At 36.6% G+C, this 24,613-nt stretch overlaps 1 protein-coding gene across 1 annotated transcript in view; it reads left to right on the plus strand.

Annotated features, from left to right (window-relative positions):
• NDUFS1 (NADH:ubiquinone oxidoreductase core subunit S1) overlaps window positions 1-24,613 on the plus strand; it is a 51,651-nt gene that overhangs the window by 6,812 nt on the left and 20,226 nt on the right. Inside the window, exons 4-14 of the mRNA XM_087914085.1 lie at window positions 4,408-4,515; window positions 5,370-5,446; window positions 5,723-5,804; window positions 5,896-6,026; window positions 7,678-7,867; window positions 8,450-8,580; window positions 17,819-17,933; window positions 20,043-20,188; window positions 21,088-21,216; window positions 22,557-22,686; window positions 22,803-22,963. Of these exons, the coding sequence (XP_087770211.1) occupies window positions 4,408-4,515; window positions 5,370-5,446; window positions 5,723-5,804; window positions 5,896-6,026; window positions 7,678-7,867; window positions 8,450-8,580; window positions 17,819-17,933; window positions 20,043-20,188; window positions 21,088-21,216; window positions 22,557-22,686; window positions 22,803-22,963 (1,400 nt within the window). The remainder of the gene's footprint in view (window positions 1-4,407; window positions 4,516-5,369; window positions 5,447-5,722; window positions 5,805-5,895; window positions 6,027-7,677; window positions 7,868-8,449; window positions 8,581-17,818; window positions 17,934-20,042; window positions 20,189-21,087; window positions 21,217-22,556; window positions 22,687-22,802; window positions 22,964-24,613) is intronic.

The raw sequence follows: 24,613 nt of genomic DNA on the forward strand, positions 1-24,613 counted from the left end.
GAGCATCTCTGCCAGTATGGAGTTAGAAGCAGAATTTCTGCCTTTTCCTCTAACAACTTCCTGATTACCTTGGGTATTAGAGGAAGGGGAGAGAAGGCATAGAGGAGACCCCAGGGCCAAAGACAGCCGGGAACCTCAAATAGAATCTCGGCAGTTATTTAACAGCGAGGCAAAGAGGTTGAGGATCGACTGGCCAAACTGATCTGACATCTCCTGAAAGAGGCTTGGGTGCAGGTGCCACTCGGAATGGTCAACAGTGGCCCTGCTCAACCAATCTGCTTGGACATTGGTCTGTCCTGAAATATGCTCCGCCTTGATGGAGTGAAAATGCCTCTCTGCCCAATGGCAAAGCCGTTCTGCCTCCGTTATGAGGGACTTGGAATGTATTCCCCCTGCCAATTTATGTGGGCCTTGGTAGCCACATTGTCCATCAGGAGGAGGACATTTTGTCCCCGGATCTTGTTCTGGAACTTGCGGAGGGCCAGATGTGCTACCCTGAGTTTTAACCAATTGATGATGTGTGTTAGGTCTGCCTGTGACCAGTAACCCTGTGCTACCAAGGACTGATGAGCCCCCCAGCTGAAAAGGCTGATGTTGGTGGTAATTGTCAATCGCCAGTGCTCTCTGAAAAGGCAGCCTCTGGTGATGTTCCTAGAAATCCACCAGTGGAGCGATTGAAGAACCTTCAGTGGGACTAAGACCTTAGCATTGGAATTGCTCCTGCCAGATCTCTGATGTGGGAGCAAAAACCATTGCAAAGTCCTGGCGTGGAGGCGAGCCCAAGGGACTATTGCAATGCAGGAAATCATTTTGCCCAGAAGCTGTGATAACTGGGTCAGGGGCACTCTTTTGAGAGTCCGAATTTGATTTGACAAGTCCCTGATACTGACCTGGTGCTCTGGCGAGAGGAAAACCTCACCTGTCACCGTGTCAATTATGGCACCCTGGTGCAGTAGATGAGTGGTCGGTGTCAGGTGGCTTTTGCCCAGATTGACTGAGAAGCCATGGTCCCGAAGGACCCGGAGCGTGGTTCGCAGATCTATCTCTGCCTGCTGGTGAGACGAGGATTGTATCAAAATGTCATCTAAGTAACATTACAGACAACTGGCCTGCTCCTGAGATACGTCGCTAAGGCTACCAGGACCTTTGTAAACTTCAACAGGGGTCTCAGCTTTTTTCCATTCAGGAATCTTTCCTACGAGACAGTGGTAAAAATAATGTACCTCCAAGTAAATTTCAGTTCAGGTATTTCATCATTATATTAGAACTTGTTATCTCTTTGCTCGAGGATCACCAGCTTCAGATTGCTGATGAAATGTATTGGAGAAGTGAAAATGTTGTCCCACTATTTATTTCAAATAGTATCATTTACTTTTGTTCTGTTGATATCCTTTTGTTCTGTTGATATTCAGTTTATGACACACCCAGCTGAAATCCTTTGTTATAGAACATGTTTATAAATTATTTTGTTTTGCACTTGTGTTGGAAGCACCAAGGCCAGGTTATATGATAGAGGCTGAAAACAAAATTACTTGTAGCAATCAGCTCATTTCAAGTACAGGTTGTGCTTATGTAACAATTAGCAAGTTGTTTTGCATTGTCCATAGAACTATCTTGTTTCAAGTTAGTGTAGGATGAAAGTTACTGATTCAGTTAAAATTAATGTTCTTTTATAGTGATCCATTTTATTAAAATAGATTAAAATTAAAACTTTAAGCTGAGGTTGGTTTTTGATGTCATGGATATCTCGCATTTATTTCATTTTTTGTTGTTGTTAATAGCACAATATGGAAATGGTATTTTGCCAACAGTACAGAAGAGTTGCCTTTTTCAGGACATTTCCCAACTTTCCAATGAGATATTTTCTGTAGTCCCTATCTACCAGGTCTGTCCCTGCTTAACTTCCAACATTGACAGTTCTTGCCTTTTTCTCTTAAGTGATCTCTGTCTTTCAAATATTCCATAACTTTAAAAGATTTTAGATAAGCTTGTATTCTACACCTTTCACATCTTACGTTTCTTACTAGGAGAAAACTAAAATTATTTTTAAATGAAAATTAAGTACATAATATCAAGGAAATACCTTTATTCTTTCTCTAAATTGTTCCATTTTCAGGAAATAACTATACCTAGGCAAATGTTAAGTATTATTTTACTGTAATTACCTTGAAAAACTATAGGCTTTTAAAAGAAAGATGTGGGGCTCCTAACATCCTAACAGATGGTACTATAAATCTGGAATTGGTTGTTTTTATTTACTTATTTCCTCTTAGCATCGTTTAGGAGTATCTCTGCATAAGTGATTAATCTGTATTAATCTACTGGGAAAAATTACTCAATACTGCACAGTTATTTTTGTGCTACCCTCTGGTCTTTCAATAAACTTATGTTAATTGGATAGATAATTTAGTACAAAGTAAATATGCTTGTTTATAATAACTTTAGATCATCAGCCAATATTTCCCAAGCATATTTCAAAGAGGTTTTTATTTAAGCCATTTGATTATTCCAAACCACTGTGTAGCTTTAATATTAATGAAACATAATATATGGTATAATTATTGGAAGGCACATAGGAAAGAATATCTATTGCTTTAAAGCTTGGTCTTTGTGATTCAAACAATAGTTTGATGTTGCTGGATTTACACATTGTGCTAACATAAGTGAGTTCTTGGTTCTGTTTTACCATGTTGGGTGATTTATAAATTATGATTTAATGTGCATGTGAATTGACACATCATTTAAACTGTAACTTGTATGAGAGAATAAAATTAATTTTATAGTGAAAAATGTTTTGTAATTTTTAAACTGATAGGCATATTATGCAAAAATGTATTTCTCAATATAGAGTAAAAAAGGTTGGTAAATTAACTTTGACTTCAATATTTTTCATGTATATATCTATGAATGGAAGCAGTAATGACTCTTTTCTGCATATATTTTGAGAAGTTTTTGAGGTTCAAAAATAAATCTATTGCATTAAACATTCAATTAACATATGAGCTGAGTTGCTATTGTATTTTATTTTTAACTTATTAGTTTCTCTTTTTTTGTCCCATATAATATTCTTCCTCTAAACTTCTTGCAAATTTGATTTTTAATTATTCTTCATCTTTAGTTTTTATTTTTGTTTTGTCACTTCTACAAATAAGGAGAAAGCACAATTGCTTTAATATGGCAATAGAGATAAAGCAGTTTCTTCCATGGCTGATACAGTGCTAGCCACAGTTACATCTCTTCTCTGAACTTAGGTGAGAATCGAGGGAAGAGAGCAAAAAACCCCAAAACACTCCTTTGAGTCAAGCCAAGCAATCTGGTGACCTAATCTATACAGTCGTGTGGTTTTCTTCACAATAATGCCAACCAGCAAACTTATTTAATTGTAACCAAACACACACACACACACACACACTGGTTGAGCATTTATTTTATAGTCTGACATTTTGAATGAACTTTGTTTCTGTGTATTGTATAGAACTTTTAGTACTGAAAAAACAATGTGATAGAAAAGACAGTCAAGGAAATTCTAGTAGCTTCCCTAACACTCTGTGTGTGTGGGGGGGGGGAGAGAGAGAGAGAGAGAGATAAATCACACCTGCCAATTCTTCAGATGGTATTGGCTTTTATATTCATTGATTCTTCTCAAGAACCTAGGTTGTAATGTGTCAGTGTAGTATATGTGCAGTTGACAAAAGGTGATGGAAAGTTCGTTAAAATGAAGATTTTTAAAGCGGGACCATCATGATCAGTTTTGCTGTAATAGTTCAACTTAAGTTTTCCAATCTTGATACTTTGTGATCTTCTCCCATTGTTTGATTCTATTCTACCATCTCCTGATATTGCTACATGAATTATCAACACTTTCTTTTCAACCACAATTAAACTGTGGGATATGAGCTGAGACTTTATTAGTTTATATACAGAAGTCTCACTGTATTTTAACTTGCTCATTTTCAACTGCTTTTTCAACTCAGTGTTCCCAATTTTTCATTATTGGCACATGATAATTTTGACAGATGTTCCAGTGAATCATTTGACAATTGTGTTATGTTATTGTTTGTAATTAGTTTGCTGTAATCTTACACAAGTTAAGTATATGATGTACTATTTCTTCTGTCTTTTTGCATAATCTTCACTTTGCATTTGACAATTATTTGATATTATAAACTTCTAGTATGAGAACAGCAGTATAAAAGCCTACTCTGGTCTGGAAGGTACATTCTAAAGTTTAGAGTGTCTGCTGAAACCTTTTCTGTTATTTTGATAGAAGATTGATTTTATTATTGCAAGCCAACTGAAAAAATGAAAGCTAAGAAAAAAAATTACATTTAGGAATGTTGTTTTTTGTAGAAAAACATACAAATATAATGTACACCTTGACATTCTCTCATTTTGTTTCATCTCTAGGCCTGTGAAAAGGTTGGAATGCAAATTCCTCGCTTTTGCTATCATGACAGATTGTCTGTGGCTGGAAATTGCAGGATGTGTCTTGTGGAGATAGAGAAAGCCCCCAAGGTATTTATATAAATATATTTATATTTTTTTGAAATTGATGTGTTCAAAAGTTTGAGGTATAGAATTTTTGATATATCTGTCACTAGCAATTGCTTTCTGGTATTATGTTAAAAGTTGAGTTTTTCTGGAATGTATTCACAAAAAATTAATCCTACTTTTGCTTAAATTATTTCAAAAGTTGTAATGGGTCTTTAATTTATTATTATGATTGAGAAAACCTAGTTCCCATGTAAAGAATGATTCTCAATAGAATTACGAGGTGTGCAGAATACCAAAATTTTTCATGTAATGTATGATTAGAATTAACAGCTAGTAGCAAAGCTTTGAATTCCCTCTTTCCTTACTTGCAGATAGGGTGTTGTAGGTTCCCCTGGCATTACTTCTTACTGACCAAAATCAGATGATTTTAGAAAGGCGATAACACAAAAAAGCCATTGCTATCACTGCTTTTGTTGTTCCTGCTTTTCCTGCATTTTGCCTTTCGATGTGACAGGTTTGGTTAATTGTATAACCACTGATAGACCTGGCTTAATAAAGTGCTTCCTACTTTATTCTGGTATTCTTTCTTCAACTAAAATTATTTTTCTTGCTGCATTTTTTATTTTTTTGGTCAGAAAGGAAATATACCAGATTCCTTCAATATTTTGGTTACTATTTTTAAAGCCCTTGAGGCTTTACAAATTTTTTTTTGAAGAGCGGGTGACCAGAATGTTCAACAATATTAAAATCTGGTAGCTCGGTGGAGTTATACAGAATATTGGCCGAAAAGCACAGTATGTTAAATTATTACATTGTGTAAGCATATACAGTATGTTCACAGATACATTAGTGAAATAACCTTGTAATGGTTGCAGCCGGTTGCTGCTTGTGCCATGCCAGTCATGAAGGGTTGGAACATTCTGACAAATTCTGAGAAGTCCAGGAAAGCAAGGTAAGCTACCTCTTACTGCAAGTTCTTCTCTGCTTGCTTACATGGAAGGGCTGTCCTTGTATATTCTTAATATATTAGAATAATTTCAGAGAATTGGATTTTTCCCATTTTTTTCATTCTCCATTAAAAAAGGAAATTCAATTTTTAAGAGGAAGGCAATATAGTGTTGTTAGCAATAGTAAATAAATTGAATTGTGTTTCATATAATTTTCCAATGTTTTAGTATTAACTATCATATTGAAATTATTTTTGTTTTTAAACATGGATCTACAACAGAGAAGGTGTAATGGAGTTCTTGTTGGCTAACCATCCATTGGACTGTCCCATTTGTGATCAAGGAGGGGAATGCGACCTTCAGGTATTATTCCCTAGGATATTTTCAAAATACTATTTGAAGAAAACTGTTTTTCAGACACATGAGTTGGTTTGCTTTTGTTATTTCTCTTTAGGATCAGTCAATGATGTTTGGCAGCGATAGAAGCAGATTTCTGGAAAGCAAGCGTGCAGTTGAAGACAAGAATATTGGTCCTCTTGTAAAAACTATCATGACCCGGTGTATACAATGTACTCGCTGCATTAGGTAACTGCTGTGTGCACTAACAGATTATAATATGTTTTCTGATTAGGGGAAACCTAATCAGTATGCAATAACATTATAACAGTGTTTTACCAGGCACAGACATTCAAATGCATAAGTAGACTTGTTTTCAGGAAAGTCGGATCTGACTAAGAAGATAATATTCATCATTTGTTCAGATGAATAGTGAGGTTTCTGATCCTTTTTTATATTCAGTTATGATTATGATTCTTATTAGAACCATTGGCCGACAATGATATAACATTAAGTGCAAGTAGCACTTGAAAAGTTTATTGACTCATATGTCCTTATAACATATTGCATTGTTACCTAGGACTATTGATTGTATGGTTATTAATCAAATGCCAATTGTACAGAAAAAAAAGAGTTGTATATAGCAGGCCCTGGACTAGGAACAGCTCTGAAAGTTAAGGGATTTTTTTTAATGTGTAAGTTTAAACATCATGACTTTCTAACCCTTAATTCCTCCCCAAATAAGAAAAAAGATGCTTCCGTGTTTAGGGAAATTCAGGATTTTAAAAGGATGCTAGGCTTAAAAATACACATTGTATTTTTAAAACATGCCAAAATGCAAATGTTTTTTAAAAGTTTAGCTCTGCTCATTTTCAGGGAAGGCTGCAGCACTAGTAGCTGCGAATAGAATGCTGAAAAGAGGTTTGCAGACTGCTACTACAGCCAAAGGCTTTTTACTATGGCAAAAGAGAAATGATTAAATACGTAAACTGTTAATCATATTAATGCTATTCAATGAATATACTTTAATTTTTTACACACATACATATTTTGCAGCTTGTCTCCTAGCTAAAAAAACATCTTATGTGATGATAATAAAATACAGAAGTCTCTTTTAGCAGTTGCTTAGATTAGTGATGGTTCGCAGTTACCACAGTGATAGAAATAACTTTGTGACCAATCCTCACATTTATGATCTTCACAGTGAAATGCAGTGTTGAAACCAAACACTCATCTGGAACTTCCCATCTATACTTCAGATAAGCTCCATTTTGACAAAACAACACTTAAAGTAATTGAAGTGTTACGTGTTTGTCAAAATAAAATTTGAAGAACTTCAAATGTCATAGCCATAGAAAACAATGAGAAGATTGTTTCATTGTACAAAAAAAGTCTGTTTTCTATTTTACATCTCAGATTCTAAGAATAGATTCACGTTGAATAGTGTGCAGAAAATTTAACAGAAGAGGAAGAATCCCATTATTGAAGTTTTCCTTCATTTCCTTTACAAGCTTTGATCTTCATTTACATATGAAGAGCCTGACTGATAATCTGCTTCTGCATAGTAGACTTGCTATAAAGTCTGGAGAGTTCCTACTTGTGTGGACTTCAGCCTCTGCACAACTAGCACTATGAACTAGGCCTAGAAACCTAGCATTATCAATACAGCTAGTATAGAAATGATGTTATGTGGGTTGCTTAGTTTTTGGAAAGCAGTTAAATTCATACATTTCATACTAATTGAAGCTTCTGAATAAAGAGCACATTATAGTGGCTTTGATTGGATGTAAGCAGAGTATGAATGTATGTAGAAATGTGAACTTTTTCTAGCTATCCAATCAGTTGGTACTGATGTGTGGTAACCTTCTGTGCCTTATATGTTTATGCTTGTCTTTACCAGATTTGCAAGTGAAATTGCAGGAGTTGATGATTTGGGAACCACAGGAAGAGGAAATGAGATGCAAGTTGGCACTTACATTGAAAAAATGTTTATGTCTGAATTATCAGGCAACGTGATTGATATTTGTCCAGTGGGTGCCCTTACATCCAAGCCTTACGCTTTTACTGCTCGACCTTGGGAAACAAGGCATGTATCTTTGCTGATATTTGAAAGATTATATTACATTTTATAGTGTCTTTCTTTTATTAAATGCTGGATAACCTGTAACCTCTTTGAATATTGCAAAAATCCCAATAAAAATTAGCTAATACAGAACAATTTCTTATGGAGTAGGGATTATATTGGGAGGTTTTTTTAAAAACTGAGAAAAGCAACATCGGTTAAATTGGAAGAATTTATATAATATTAGTTCTTTGAGAACAATATCTGGTATGTGATGACATTAATAATATTACTGTTATACTAGATGAGCCTTCTTGGAAGCAAAACATTCATCACTTATTATTTTCTTAGGATACAGCCCAGAAGAAAGAGAGGAGTGAAAGAAAGGAGAATTGAGACAGTAATGAAACAAAGGGTAGCCTTGAGCCTATGTCTTGAATAGTTCCCATTTCTGACTCTTAGTTTCTTGGGAAAAACAAGGGTAGGCATGGACAATATTGCTGATCCATGACCACGGTTGTTGCAAACATAGTAGCATATGATTTAAGATCTATTATTAAAAATTGATAATGCACTTACTCAACTAGTTTGTGTGCTTTCTTTTAGGAAGACAGAGTCTATTGATGTTCTTGATGCAGTAGGAAGTAATATTGTGATAAGCACACGAACTGGAGAAGTGATGAGAATTTTGCCAAGATTACATGAAGATATCAATGAGGAATGGATCTCTGATAAAACAAGGTATATTTTATAATTCACTATCATCTCATAAAATGTATATATTTTTATTTGTTATAGTATGTGCTAGAAGTTCGAATGGGTTTTAGAACTATTTCTTAAACGATACTTTCTGGGGTGCATGGAAATAGTATAAAAATTCTATAATCCAGATCATATCTTTATTAATCAAAATAATGCATAGCTGTTTCATTGAAATTATTTGAAGTTGGCTGTGGTCAATAAGGTTGTAAAATGTTTAAAACAATTTTTAATAAGATTATCTTTTTGTGATGCTTTATTACTTACTAGTTGGTTGGATACCCATGCTTCGCTACGGAACTATGTGATTGGGCTTGATAAATTGACAGTTAAAGCTTGAACATTTATGAGTAGTTACAATCGGCCTTTCCTCTTCCCTTCTCCTTCCCTCAGGCTTGCCCCACAGAAGCCTCTCCTATCCCCCTTCTCTCCCTCAGGCTGGCCCCACAGAGGCCTCTTCTATCTTATCCCCTTCCCTCCCTCAGGCTGGCCCCATTGATCTCTCCTATCTCCTTCTCCCCCTCAGGCTTTCCCCACAGAAGCCTCTCCTATGTTATCCCCTTCTCTCTCTTTCAGGTGGGGAGGGCGTGTAGAATGTCTAACTCCTTAGCATCAGAGTGTTTTTCAGGTGGGGAGTCAGTGTAGAATGTCTGAACTCCCAGTCTGCAGGCTAGATGAGTCACGCACTGCCCACACCCACGTCCAAGTGGCAGTTGGAACAGAGTTCTTTTCAGGTGGGAAGGGGGAGTAGAACATCTAACTCCTTAGCATCACCTATAACATTAATAATAATAAGAAATACTAATGATCTGATGGTCAGCTCAAAAAATCTTTTCTTAGCAAGCATCTAGAAGCCAAGAAGAACATATGTGCCAAATTTCAAGTTTATAGGCTTTACGGTTCTGGAGGTTTCATGATGATGCGTGAGCAGTATTTTCCTTTTATAGATGTGTGTGTGTGTGTGTGTGTGTGTGTGTAGAAAGAGAGAGAGAGAGAGAGATGCTGTTGGATAGATGCTGGCATTTTGACTATAGATGAATAAAAAGCGTAAGTGAAGATAACAAAATAGGAGAGATGGTAAAATTATTTGATTAGAAAGAGAGTTCAATAACTATATATATTAGTGCATGGAAACCCTTTATGGATTTTTGCTGAAAAAAAGAGGAAAATGAACTTGTGATCTATGGGTTTGAAAATTGAAAGGATAGTTTATGAAAAGAAGGAAATTATGATGTAAGATCAGAAAGAGGATAAAGTATAAAATATCTATAACAACTGTTTAGAAGATTGGAAGCCACTTCTTTAGTACTTTTTCCTTCCCTTCCCTTCCCTTCCCTTCCCCTTTTTACTTTATTACTTTTTATTCTGCTTTAATTCAAGCTTTGTACTGTTTTCAATTCTATGGAAAAACTTGAAAATATTTTAAAAGAAGAAAAACTATTTGTCGTAATCCTGCATCTTCAAATGTTTGCTAAATTTGATCATTAATAGCTGCTTCCAATATTTTTCCCTAAACAAATGTGAAGCTGACAGGCCTGTAATTTCCTAGTCCCCCTATGAGCCATTCTTAAAAATTGGAATTACATTGGCCATCTTCCAGCCCTCAATAGAGGCCAATCATAGAAGACATGTTGCATATTGTAGTTAGATGATCCCCAGCTTCAACTTTTAAATTTCTTAATAACCCTTGGGTAGATGCCATAAGGCCCTGGTAATTGATTGATGTTCAGGCTTTTAGCACTTCTCTATTCATCACTATTGAGCTCAGTTCAGCTGATCCCCTTCCTGAAAACAGGAGATCATGAAGGGATCTTGCCATATTTTTCTCCTATGAAAGCAGAAGCAAAGAATTATTTCAGATTCTCTGCCATTTCTTGATCTCCACTTAGCAAAAGATTCCTTTTTCATCCATGTGACCAATAGCTTCCCTGGCTAGATTCCTGCTTCTGACATATTTGAAGAATCTTTTATTACCTGTATTCAGAATTTTGATAAAAATTCCTCATTATTATTATGTGGTCTCACTTTTTGTCTCTTTGCATTTCTTTTGTCAGAGTTTATGTTCCTTTTTATTTTCTTCATTAAGGCAAGTCTTCCACTTCCTAATTGAAAGCTTTCTTTACAATGCCAGTTAACTTTATAGGCCTCTACTTGGATTTTGGAGCCAGTTCTTTAAAAGTAAGCTTTATTTATTAATATAGATATAGACATGAGAATACATAGAAAAGTTCATTTTCCTCTTTTGAAAAGTACATAAACAGCACTCTGCTTGTTGTATAGGTAGTCCTCAATTTATGACCACAATTGAACCCAAATTTTCCGTTTCTAAGCAAAACAGTTAAGTGAGGTTTCCCCCATTTTATAACTTTTCTAGTCACAGTTTCAAATGAATCACTGAAGTGCTTAAATTAGTAACACAGTTGTTCAGTGAATCTGGTTTCCCCATTGATTTTGCTTGTCAGGTTGTAAAAAGTAATCACTTGATCTCAGGACGCTGAACCATGTCACTTGCGGTACATCTGATACATGCCAGTTGCTAAGCATCCAAAATTTGATTATGTGACTACGGAGATGCTGCAACGGTCATAAGTGTAAAAAATGTTTGTAAGTCACTTTTTCAGTGCCTTTTGTGACTTTGAACAGTCACTAAACAAATGCTTGTAAGTCAAGAAGTACCTGTATTGTTATGCATTAAATTCTTCGTTTAATCCCTTTTATTTTAAAAAAATATGTATTTAAAAACAGATATTACCTATGGATGAACAAAGTGATTACTGAAGTTATTCAATTATTACTATTGATAAAAGATATTAAGTATATTGTTTTTAATACAACATTTTATTGAATAAACATTAAAGACATTGAATACAGTACGACTTTCCTGGCAATTATTTTGCCATACATACTACAACATGAAACCACATACTACAATTGATCTCCTATTTATCTTACATTACTAAGTTGGTGCTATTAACATATTGACGTATTCATATCTTTTTATATTTGTATTTACAGCATAACTTCCTTTCACATTCTTTTTCTATAATTATTTTATCCACTATATTTTGTTATCTTAGTCTAAATGTTCCATCCTCTTTTCCTTGATTCCAACCACTTGTACATTTTGTTCCAGACTTCATAATATTCTGTCTCACCCTTATCTTAATCTCTAATGTTAGTCTGTCCATCTCTGCACAGATCATTTTTTTTATTTCACTTTCGGGGGGTGGGGGTGGGGGTATTTCCAATCTTCCAATTTTGAGCATAAACCAATCTTGCAGCAGTTATAACATGTATCATTAAACATATTGTTGATTTAATATATTTTTCTTCTACAATTCCCAATAGGAACACTTCTGGTCTAAACTTTATTTTTTGGCCAAGCATCTCTCCCAACCGTGCCTTTATCTGCCACCAAAATTCTTGTGCTCTTGTACATGACCGCCACATGTGATAGTATGTCCCTAGCAATGTGTTACATTTCTAGCATTGCGGTGACACATTTTTACTTATTTTTGTCAATCTTATTGGGGGAAGGTGCCACCTATAGAACATTTTGTATAGGTTCTCTTTATATGAAGTAGCCAGAGTTAGCTTTCTATTTCTTTCCCATATCTTTTACCATTTATCCAATTCAATGTTGTAATCAAAATTTTTGGCCCATACTACCATTACTTCTTTCACTTGTTCCTCCTCCATTTTATATTCCAATAGGTATTTATATGTTATCTTGATTGCTTTTTCATCTATTCCTAGTAATATTTTATCTAATGTTGTCAATTCTTTCTCTATACCCCATTAATTTTTCTCCTTTTTGTAGCGTGATTGGATTTGTAAGTATACCCACCATTCCAGTTGTACCCCTTCTTCTTTTAATTCTTGTCTGGATTTTAGTTCCCCATTTTCATTTAGTGTATCTTTGTATGTAAAAACTTTCCCCAAATTAATGAAATTTGGGTGCGCTAACACTTCTAATGTAGAGAACCATGCCGGTGTTTCTATATAGTTCTGTTTGATTTTTATCCATATCTTAAGCAGGGCTTGTCTTATATGATGCCTTTGGAAGTACTGGTGAGCTTTGTACCTTTCATCTCACAAAAATGTATCTCATCCTAATTGTAAATCATGTCCTTCCAATGTTAATAACCTCCTATTTTTTAAATTTATCCACTCTTGCACCCAAGTGAGTATAGGAGCTTGGTAATACAGTTCCCAGTCAGGCAGGCCAAATCCCCCTCTTTCTTTGGCTTCTTGTAATAATTTTAATTTAATTCTCAGTTTCCTCCCTTGCCAAATAAATTTCAATATTGTCTTATTCAAATTTTCAAAATATTTTTCTCTAATTTTATAGGGTTATTTTGGAAAAAAAAGAGTATTTTTGGTAGCATGTTCATTGTTATTGCTGCAATTATCCCTATAAAGGAAAGTTGCAGGTTTTTCCATCTTTCTAAATCTGTCTTTGATTATTTAAATTAATATAGTTATCCTCTTTAACTGCTGTGCACCTTCCTGTTAGCTGTATTCCCAAGTATTTCACTTTCTTCACTATTTGAATGTTTATTTTCTCAACTAAATCCTTTTTCTGTATGTTGGACATGTTTTTAAGTATCATTTTGGTTTTGTCCTTATTTATTTTTAATCCAGGTACTTCCCCACATTCTTCCAGTACTTCCATAAGCCTTGTACCCGATTGTGATGGCTCCTCCATAATGAACACAAGATCGTCTGCAAACGCTTGCAGTTTATAGACTTCCTTCTTGATGTTTAATCCTTTGATTTGGTTATCTTTTTGAATCATTCTTATTAGTACCTCTAGAGTTAACATAAACAGTAGTGGTGATAACAGGCACCCTTGTCTTGTACCTTTTTTGATTTGGAAGCTTTGTGTCATTTCTCCATTAACTATGACTCTGGCCTCTTATTTAGCATAGATCGCCCTGAATATATAAAGTTGTCACTGAAGTCCATGTATTTTGACTGCCTTAACATAAGATTCCAATTAACATTATTGAATGCCTTTTGTGCATCTAAAAATAACAATGCGACTTGCTTGTCACTGTGAACTTTGTAGTATTCCAATATATCCATTATCATTCTCATATTATTTCGTATTTCTCTTTTGGACAAAAAGCCATTTTGGTCGATATGTATAAATTCGTTCAAAAACCTTTTTAAGTCATTCGGCAATTATTGCCATAAATATTTTATAATCCGAATTCAGTAGCGATATAGGCATATAGTTTTTAATTATTGTTAAGTCTGTATTTTCTTTGGGAATCAACACAATATTTGCTTCGGTCCAAGATGATGGTACTTTTGTTTCTTTTAAAACTGCATTAAACAACTCCGGTAGTATTTGGCCTAGCAGATCTTGTAAATCTTTGTACAATTCTACTAGTAATCCATTGGGGCGTGGTGTTTTTTATTCTTCTGCTTTTTCAATGCCTCCATTAGTTCTGACATTTTTATATCTGCGTTCAGGATACATTTTATTTCTTCTGAAATTTTTGGCAGATCCGCTTTCTTGAAGCATTGTAATATTTTTTCTTCTATATAGCACTCATTATCATCATATAGTTTCTTGTAGAAGTCTTCGATTATTTTCTTCTTCTCTTCACTTTGATGATACATGATTCCCTCATTCTGTAGTTTATTAATCCATCTTCTTTCTTTCTACTTTCTCAGTTTACATGATAGCCATCTCCCTGGTTTATTTGTGTTTTCGAAAATTTTTTGACTGTTCCGTTTTATTCGTTGTGTTAGGTCAGTGATGGCAAACCTTTTCGTTCTCACATGCCAAAAGTGCACGCACGCGCGTCATCACCCATAAAGCAATGCTCTCAACTCTTTCTTCTTCTGCTTCCCTCTCTTCTAGTTCTTCACTGCCAAAATTCTGCTTGTAGAAGTTCTCTGCTTTGTTCAGAGTATCGACTCTTATTTCTCTTTTCTTGCCATGAAATAAATATTCCTTCCGGGGTCAGCCACCTAAAATTAATATTGTGTCTGGTCAATTTAGATGTCAAGAATTGGTAGGGTCTTCGTAGCTCCCTAATTCTTTTTGGCACTTGTTTAAGCACTATCAGTTGTTTTCCCCTATATTCTAGTGGATCATCGCTCATCCTATGAAGAATCTCATCCTGATAAAATTTTTAATGAACCTAAAGTGGATTTCTTTTGGTAAATTGTGCCGTCTTCCATAGTTTGCATGGATTCTATAAATTTCGTCCATTTCAATCAACATCTCTTCCTTTCCTATTCCCGGAGCCTTCGCGAATAATTCCACCATAATTTCTAGTAGATCTTCCCCTCTTTCTTCTCTTATGTCCTGAAATCGTAGATAGTGAGCCGCTTTTTCAGATTCTAGGACAATAACCGTCGATTCTAATTCTTTATTTGCTCGGATCAGTTTCTTATTTATTTCTTCTACTCTTTTTTCTTCTTTTTCCATTCTTCCATCTCTTGTAATTTTTGTTCATTTCTCGTAATTTGTTGTTGAAAGGATTTCCATCCATCGTTTACATCTTTTCTTTAAGTTTGCCTGTATCATTTCTTACCTCCCCTATCTCCTTCATTTCTTCATGATTTCTTGACATGGTTTCCAGCATTGAGTGCAGCATGACTTGTAAATCTTTAAAAGAGTTAGATCTTTCTTGTACAATAATTCTTCAATCGATCTTTGGTTAGACGGGCTTGATGTAGCCGAAGAGGTCTGTGCCACCTGCTTCCTCTCTGTCCCAATCTTACATACGTTTTAATGCTCGTCATATTTAATAGCCTTTTAAACCAACATACCCACTTCTTTCCCCCCCTACTATATCCCTCCACCACTCTAACACTATTTATTTATCCATTCTACCTCAAATTTACCAAACTTGTTCCAGTTCATCTTATTTTTTATAGTAATTTGTCTAACCTTATTATTATATTAGTAGAAGTAATGTACTGAATGTGGTAACAATATCAACAAGAACAATAGGCAAAATGATAAGTATCAATAAGAGGAATGTTAAATATTAATATCTGAGTGTACGCACAAAGGGAGATAATACTAATTAACACTAATCCTTAATATTAATAGTCACCCCATTCATAGTCATATAAACAGCATAAACAACATAAACAATAATTCTATTCTTAATGATAATGATAATAATATAATAAAGTTATAATAATATACCAAAGATACTAACAATACTGGTAATCTTATTAATAGAAATGCTCTCTCCCAATGTTCCAGGTATCTGTTATCTCTCACTTCCAAAGTTATACAGGTATCCTCTAGTTAATATAGTTTATTCTGTTATTTTTATTTCCAAAAGTTTCCTTCTTACTTTCACCAATATCCTTTAACGCTATGTGGTTCCCCCACATTCCTTCTCAACCACCACCACAGTAGAGTCTTATCTCTTCATCCAAAAAAGTCCCAAATGACAAAAATCTACAAATGTAAATAATATTCAAAGAAAGTGCTTTTCGTTTCCTCAACTTTTTACTTTCGCAGGTAAATTCTCTTTTTGGCCAGTGTTAAAGTTCTGTTTAAAAGTTGCTCTGTCACTGTCCAAGATGTCAGTCAGCTCCTCAAAATAATCAGCTCTTCCTGCTTTAAGGCTATTTCAAACTTCTTTTAATACAGTCCTCAAAAAACTCCAAACAGTTCTTCACTCTTAATTTATTTTACGGGCTTTTAATTTTTCCCCAAGATCTTCCTTGTCACTTTTTTAGAGGGGAAAAAAAACAAAACCTCCACCCTCTTTCTGTCTGGGCTCCTTCTGACCTATAATCAATCTGGGGAATCCTAAAGGGTTTCTCCTCACTCACATTTACTGGTCAGAACCAATTTCGGCCAGATCCAGTTGCCCATTGTTCCACTGATTCACTGCTTGCATTGTCAAGCCTCTGTGGCGGCCATTGCTGGCAGTCTTCTTCTACACTCGATCTACCAGGATCTGTCTTTGAGCTCCAACCGCCATCTGGAACTCGATCCGCAGATCATTCTTCTCTTCCATCCCCCCTTCAAGGAACCGTGGCTCTGAAAAGCCAACCAAGCAGCTGGGAAACAGCTCTGTGCTGCAGAGAGCCTTTTTGCACACTTGATTGGCTTGGCAACTGGCCCCACCCCCCTTAAATTGTTTTGATACTATATAACAAGTATAATTTCAAAATTATCCCCACTAGGTTTATTATAAATATTAAAAAAGAAAAAGACCCACCCCAAAATATAGACTTATACTTAATTTCTGACTTCCCCCTTTGTGCTCCAACAAATTTGCAGTACTTTTTGGCATAAGGTATAAAACCATATTTTAAATTTTCTTTATACCTTGCTGCATATGGAAGCCATCCCTGTTTAAACTTAAACTTGTGTTATGTCTAGTGTCTGTTTCTCCATTGCTATATATTCTCCAAGTTTAAGTACTGAAATATTGCTGAAATTCTGGTATGTCTTTTTTCCAGAGTTGTGCGAACAATATTCTTGCAGCTGTAAAGATGTACCTTAATAAATTATGGTATTTTTAATGAGTTCTTGCATTGTACCTAATAAAAAATTTAAAATGTAATTTCATTTTGAATTTGATCTCTAAAGAATATGTATATCTTTCCAATACATAACATTCACCATGTATCATGGCATTTCCAGCAGTTATTGCTGTAGGGTTGAAACCGATGGACTGATTATTTTTTTAATACTATTATCAAGCTTCATCTTATATGTCCTTTTAAGTTTATATCCTTATTTGTGCCTTATATCATAAGTATTTGTGGAGCTGGTTAGTTGGGCCAGCTCCTTCCCATATTGACATTCTGCTATTCAGAGATTTAATCCATTATGCTAACCCCGATACACAGCTTGCTCTATGTGATATTTGGAAGAGAAAAGTTTCCTCTCTTTTAATTCCTCTTTTTGAAATCCCATATAAGTGTGTAGAACTTGATATGATATTACCTCTTTGAATGAATTTTATTGCATTATTTATTTATTGTATTATCTGTTAGTTTGAATACATATATTTTTCTCATCAATTTCTGAGCACTACTTAAGAGTAGGTCTAGTATTGTCCCCTCCCTCATCATGACCAACTGCTTCAGGACGTGGTCATTTATTGATATTATGGAGAAGTAAATTTTGTGCTGAAAAAGTTTACAAAATTAGTAGTGGTATTTGTAGATATGTATTTCAACTTCAGTTGTTTCTGTAATCAATTTTATCTTTGCTTTTCAGATTTGCTTATGATGGTCTGAAACGTCAGCGACTTATTGAGCCGATGATAAAAAATAAAGAAGGGCTGTTCACTTACGTATCTTGGGAAGAAGCTTTGAGCTATGTAGCAACTGCTGTAAGCATATGAACTTGACAGACTATTTAACTCTACTGTTACATTTGATATATATTTACCTGTTGTGACTAGAAGGTTTGAGCCTGCTGTGAGTTTTGAGTCTGATGTATCAGAAGACACAGGTTTGAGTGATGAGGAAGGTTTGGCATTGGAATTGGAGCCTGCTCTAATGAGAGATGCAGACGGGAGCCAGGAGGATGAGGGAGTGTCGGAAACATCATCCTCTCCAGAACCTTCCACTTCAATCATGCCTCAGGTGTCAGCAGCTGATCCACAGAACATACCAGAGTTCTTGAGTGATGACGAATTTTGGGTTGATGAAAGGACTAGACGCAGGTTGAGATGTCAAGCACAATTTGAAAAGAAACGTCAAGTCAGAGACTAATTAGAGAGACTGACACGCCCCTTCAAGGAATATAAGGAGGTGTGCTAGTTAACGATCCTTGTCCGGATCAAACTTTGTTAATTACTGCGCAGCTTTGAAGAAGCTTCTGTTCCTGATTTATTTTGCGGCTCATTATCTCGGCTTGAAGACAGTTTCTGGGAAAGCTGCCAACGACGATTTCAGAGACAAGTTAACTGTGGTTTCTGGTATTTGTTCGTGTTTATTTCTTTGGGACATTTGGACTCTCACTTGTGGCTACAAGTGAGACAGAACATCTACCTATGAATTCTTATACTTTGAGGAATGCTACTTTTCACACTTAAAAACAAGGAGCTTGTTTATTTAGTTTATATGACTACTTGGAAGTTTTGAGTGGCATATGCAATTTTAAAACACAAGTAACAGACTTAGCTGGCCACCAATGGGAGTGCTGGTCCTATGATCATTTGGAGTGCCGAAAGGCCCAGTTGCCAGTACCTTGAAAGGGCCACTTGTTCTGCCAGTACCTTGAAAGGGAAGCTTATTCCTATCCCTGAAGCTCTGACCAAGGGAAGCTCATCAGTTAACTCGTTGAGCTAGTGCGGGAACTGCGGAGTCTCAACTGTCAGCGTCTTGAGCTTTCATTCCTGTGCTGACAGGAAGCCGATAGCTGTCTTGAAGCTGCTGTCTGTGGCAGATTAAAGGCGGCGCGTCAAACCATTCTTTTCTCGTAGATCTGTGTCTGCCACAGGCTCTTCTATCAGTTAATTTCTGCAAGCTAATGGCTGTCCCCAGGCTCGAGCTATCAACTCTTGACTTAGGTGAATTTCTGACAAAAGCGAGGCTCCGGCTGTCAGCAGGCTTGAGCTAATGGCCCTTCACTCTTGACAGCCTTGTAGCGATCTGCTCTTCAAAATGGCACCAGCAGCTAGCGGGGTCAAGCCAACAGCTCTTTATGCTAGCTCACTAAAGTGGTGGCCAACATGTCTCTCTGCTCACAATGGTGATGGTTGACAGCAGGCTCAAGCCAGCAACTCTTCACACTGTTAACTGTCAAACAACAAAGATCGTATCTAGCAGTTAGAACTCCCACTGATCAACCTAGACATCTGACAGCTGAAGAGAATCCAGGCAAAGAAAAAACTCTCAAAAGTTCTCAAAGGTAGAACTCCAATTAACCAAGTCTAATCGAGTGTTAGGCTGAATCGAAACTGGGGACCGTTGGCAAGGTGGCGTGTCCTCAAGTTCTTGAACTCAGTCTAACGAGCAATAAGACAGGAATCATCCCATACCTGGATTCTATCGCCACCACACTGGAGAAAAGTTCTTTTTTTTCTTGATTCCATCAAGTGAAGCTCATGGGCCAACGGGACCAGCAACATGCTCCTTCTGCTGAAACTAATAAAACTGATAGATGAAATTGAGAAGCAGTCAAATAACCTGGCTCGATGCAATGCAGGGCTTTAAAAGCCATTTCGTATTATGTCTTGTGGTTAAAAGGGTACTGTAATATAACAGTATTTGTGCATTAGATTTAAAAATTGCTTTTGTCTCAGATCTCAGAACCAATTTATATTTATCACTGCACAGGTGTAGCTTTGCACCTGTATATCTGTTTTATGAAAAATATTTTGTTTTCCTGATTTATCTCAGGAAAAATAACTATTTAAAAAGATTATTCTTTAAAAAAAATACAGTGGTGATGACATAATGATTGTTTTGTGGTATTTTGTTTCCTGCTGCAGCTTCAGGCGAGTCAAGGTAATGAAGTAGCTGCAATTGCAGGAGGATTAGTGGATGCAGAAGCACTAGTATCACTCAAAGACTTGCTGAATAGAATTAACTCTGATAATATGTGTACTGAAGAGATTTTCCCTACTGCAGGAGCTGGGTAAGAGATTATAACTAGAGTGATCCCAGTAAAAGAAATGGCAATGAAATATGTTGCGAGAAATTTGGACAGTAAATTAAATTCATATAGTTCCTCCAGCCCTTATCCTTAAAGGCTTCTAAATAATCTACATCAAGTATTAAATTCATAGATCATAATTGGAAGCATATTATAAAAATTTGAAAAACTTTTTTTAGGAAAAGGTAAGCATGCTTCTTGTAGTTTACTGGCTGATAAAGAAAAAATGAGATTGGTACTGTGCAGATATAGTATTCATAAATGTTACTTTTAAGTGTCATAACCATATTTGAGTCCTGGTGGCACAGTGGTTAGAATGCAGTATTGCAGGCTAATTCTGCCCACAGCCTGGAGTTTGATCCTGACAGGGCTTGAGGTTGATTCAGCCTTCCATACTTCTGTGGTAAAATGAGGATCCATATTGTTGGGGCCAATACATTGGTGGAATTCAAATTTTTTTACTACCAGTTCTGTGGGTGTGGCATGGCGGATGTGGTGTGGCGGGCGTGGCATAGGAAGGATACTGCAAAATCCCATTCCCTCCCCACCCCACTGACCTGCTTTCCAGCTCTGTTCTCCTGTGCAGGGCAACCAAAGAAGACCCAGCCAATCAGCTGGGACTTGGGAGGCAGAGAATAGATTGGGGGGGGGGGGCAGTCAGACATGGTATTTGCCGGTTCTCCGAACTACTCAAAATTTCTGCTACCAGTTCTCCAGAACTGGTCAGAACCTGCTGAATACCACCTCTGGGCCAATATGCTGATATTTGTAAACCTCTGTAAAGCACTATGGAGAATGGAAACCTTACTGCTATTGCTATTCCTACTAGAGCACTATATCACAATTATATTTGTTATGATTGTTTGTGCATTCTATTATAGAACAGACCTGCGATCTAATTACTTACTTAATACCAAGATTGCAGGAGTAGAAGAGGCAGATTTCCTACTTCTGGTTGGCACCAATCCACGCTTTGAAGCACCATTATTCAATGCAAGAATTAGAAAAAGGTTTGTTAACATGTAGTGAAATTGATTTTCTTTCTGGGAATTAGGAGGTACATTGTTAGAGGAAGTACATTCTTTTTTATCATTTTTATCTTGAACGTAAACATGAGCAGAGAATCAGAGCTGAAAATGATTCTATAAGTTTCTAGTCCAACTTCCTGCTTAAGACCCTTCTAGTTCCATTAGAGCAGGCTTGTCCAATCTTTCACCTTCCCTGGGCCACATTAGAAGATGAAAATTTGGTTTGGGCCGCACATAAAATAAAATAACAGTAACGATACCTGATCATCCCAAAAAACCATAGAAAACATTTTTTCATAAGATATCATAAAAAATAGTCAACCAGGGAGAAAGGAACGGGGGGGGGGAGGGAAGCTCACCCACCTCGCGCCTACCTCTCCTCCTGCAAATGGCCCGGCTGGATGCAGCAGGACTAGAAGGCGAGGACCGGGAGGCTTGGTGCAGCAGCAGCAGCGGCGGTGGCAGCGGGGGCAGAAGCCGCTACAACAGCTCCGGCGGCAGCAGCGACGGCAGCGGCGGCAGCAACAGCGGGGTGGCGGAGCGGGACGCTTGGGCTGCGGCTGCCTCGGCACGAGGAACGCTCTGACGGCCCCCGCCTTTTCTGTTGCTGCTTGGCGTGGCGCTCACCTCGCCCCGCCTCACGCCTGCCTCCTCCTCGCTGGCTCATCCTCTTGCACGAAGGTTGGGGTGAGCACTGGGTCATATTACAAGCTGACCTGGGCCGCATGCGGCCCGCAGGTTGGACAAGCCTGCATTAGAGCATCTAGTATGGAAGCTAATTGTGTTTGCCAGTATGTCAGTGGCTGACATAAGATTTTGACATATGATGGGGATTATATGATTCTTTTATATTCTTTAATGCAGTTTTTCCAAACTAGCTGCTTTCCAGATGTTTTGGCTGCTAGAAATCTTAACCATGGCCAGAGAATTCTAAGACATACCTGGAAGCTGTCTACATTGGAGGCAGCTAACCCTGTAATACTAAGGGGGCTTTTTTAAAAAATACAGAAGGATGCAAATAGGCACATTTCAAAAATAAAATGCTATTACCAATATATGAATCACCTGTTGCAAAAGGAATGGACCCTGTCTGAAGGTCCACTTGTTTCTGCATGTGCATTGTACTTATTTTTTTCTTTGGGGAGAGGAATAATACTAAACTATGGAATGTGCTCCCTGAGACCCTGGGCTCTCTGCTGTTTAGAAGGAATTCAGAAACGTGTGTAGAGCTCAGGCAGAAAAGTACAAAAATAAACTCATCCCATACAGCTTGCCTATATATTAGAAGACCTTACGTATTTTTATGCTTACTCCTCTTTCAGCTGGCTACATAATGAGCTAAAAGTGGCTCTCGTGGGCAGCCCCGTCGATTTGACCTACACTTATGAGCATCTGGGAGATTCCCCACAGATACTATTAGACATTGCTTCAGAGAAGCATCCATTCAGCAAGGTACTTTAAATAATAAATTCTGGTTTTTGTCTCTAACTTTTCTTACAAAATTACAAAGTTACAATGTCTTAACTATGGAGTGATTTTTCACTCTCATTTCTCATTATTTATAAAAGGTTCTGAACCAGGCAAAAAAGCCAATGGTGGTGGTGGGCAGTGCAGCACTACAACGTGATGATGGAGCAGCTATTCATTCAGCCATTTCGATTATTGCACAGAATATTAGGACAAAAAGTGGAGTAGATATTGACTGGAAAATTATGAACATTCTTCATAGGTTTGTCCAAGCTCATTTTCTAGTTTGATTTCTATCTCTTGTACTAGAGTCATAAAAATTTCTACCCTAAAGTTGTTGTTTATGTACAACTATTTTATATTGCTTACCCAAAAATTCTAGAACAATAAACATTGCAATAAAAGGAGTTGCCAGTAAAAACCATAATAGTTTATATGATCAAGCTCCCCATTAAAATACTGATAATCTCTTGTAGTGCTTTCTTCTTTGAAAGCTCTGTGAAAAGGCATGATTGTAACTGCTTTCCTAAAAGATAATAGGACGGGGGCATGAGACTGTGATCAAGCTCATCCTGGATATGTTCTCAAAGGTAACAGAGACCCAGCCTTCAGCCTGGAAGCAACCAGCAACCAATGCAATTCCTATAATATTAATGTTGGCATGATGTATTTTCAGACTTGCAAGATTTTGTAAAGGGAATCTTTCAATAAAGGTAAACTGGTATTTCTGGGTCTGCTGCTTCTCTGGGCAAAAAAGGCTGACAATTAATCTGCAGCCAAATGGCTTCTAAACAAATAATACAGTAACTCTGTTTTGTAGGGTTCTTTTTCAGCCTATTCTGTTTTAGCTATACTCTTGAGTTGCTAGGCACTGGGTCAGGACTTCTTTATTAACTACAGCCATCTGGTTGAATTATACAATAGAATTTCTAAAAAATGAACAGATGATTAAAATTACTGATTTCCCACTGCTTTGAATAAATTACAGTAAATTGATATTTAGAAATGGACTTAGCTCAAATGTCTAATAATACACTTGAATACATTTAGAGTGACCTTAACATATTTTTTTAGAACTGAAGATGATTAAACTCTACATGTAAGGATTTTTTTCTATTAAAACTTTATCTCTCTATACTTCTAAATTGCATGTTTGACATATGTTTTTATGTATTAAGCTCCAGAGTCTAGAAAGTAGATCACGTAATTAGAGAAAGCTTTGTCTTTGAGACTTTTAGGATATTTCATGGCTATGGATCTGAACAAGTAATTTAAAAATTTTTGAGATACAAAAATCTATTTTGAGAAGATACTTAGTTGAAAGGAAAAGAGTTAAAGTTTCCATTAACTCATTTTGTTGGGTCCTTTTCCAAAACGCTTTCACCAAAGATAGTAAAACAAACTAGATATAGGAAGCTTTTTTTTTTCAGTAATACATGGTTCTGCAAAATAGGAATTGTTCAAAAATATGCACCCCTTATGGTCAAGTGTCAAAAGGGTTTAGGGCAGGGGTGTCCAACCTTTCACCTTCCCTGGGCCACATTAGAAGATGAAAATTTGGTTTGGGCCGCACATAAAATAAAATAACAGTAACGATACCTGATCATCCAAAAAAACCATAGAAAACATAGTTAACATATTAAATTTATTTGGAAATGAAGTTAGTGAGATGTTTTTATTATTTATTATTTATTAAAAATTATTTATTTTTTTATCACGGTTTTATTATCATGGTTTTTTTATCACGGTTTTTTTATCACGGTTTATTTTCCAGCCAAATTTTGCAGGGGGGGGGAAGCTTGCCCGCCTCGCGCCTACCTCTCCTCCTGCAAATGGCCCGGCTGGATGAGGCAGGACTGGAAGGCAGAAGCAGCAGCGGCAGCGGGGGCAGAAGCAGCGGCGGTGGCGGGGG

This window comes from Pseudonaja textilis, chromosome 1, assembly GCF_049901715.1.
Source record: "Pseudonaja textilis isolate UNSWEBS1 chromosome 1, rPseTex1.2, whole genome shotgun sequence".
NCBI classification, from domain to species: Eukaryota; Metazoa; Chordata; class Lepidosauria; order Squamata; family Elapidae; genus Pseudonaja; species Pseudonaja textilis.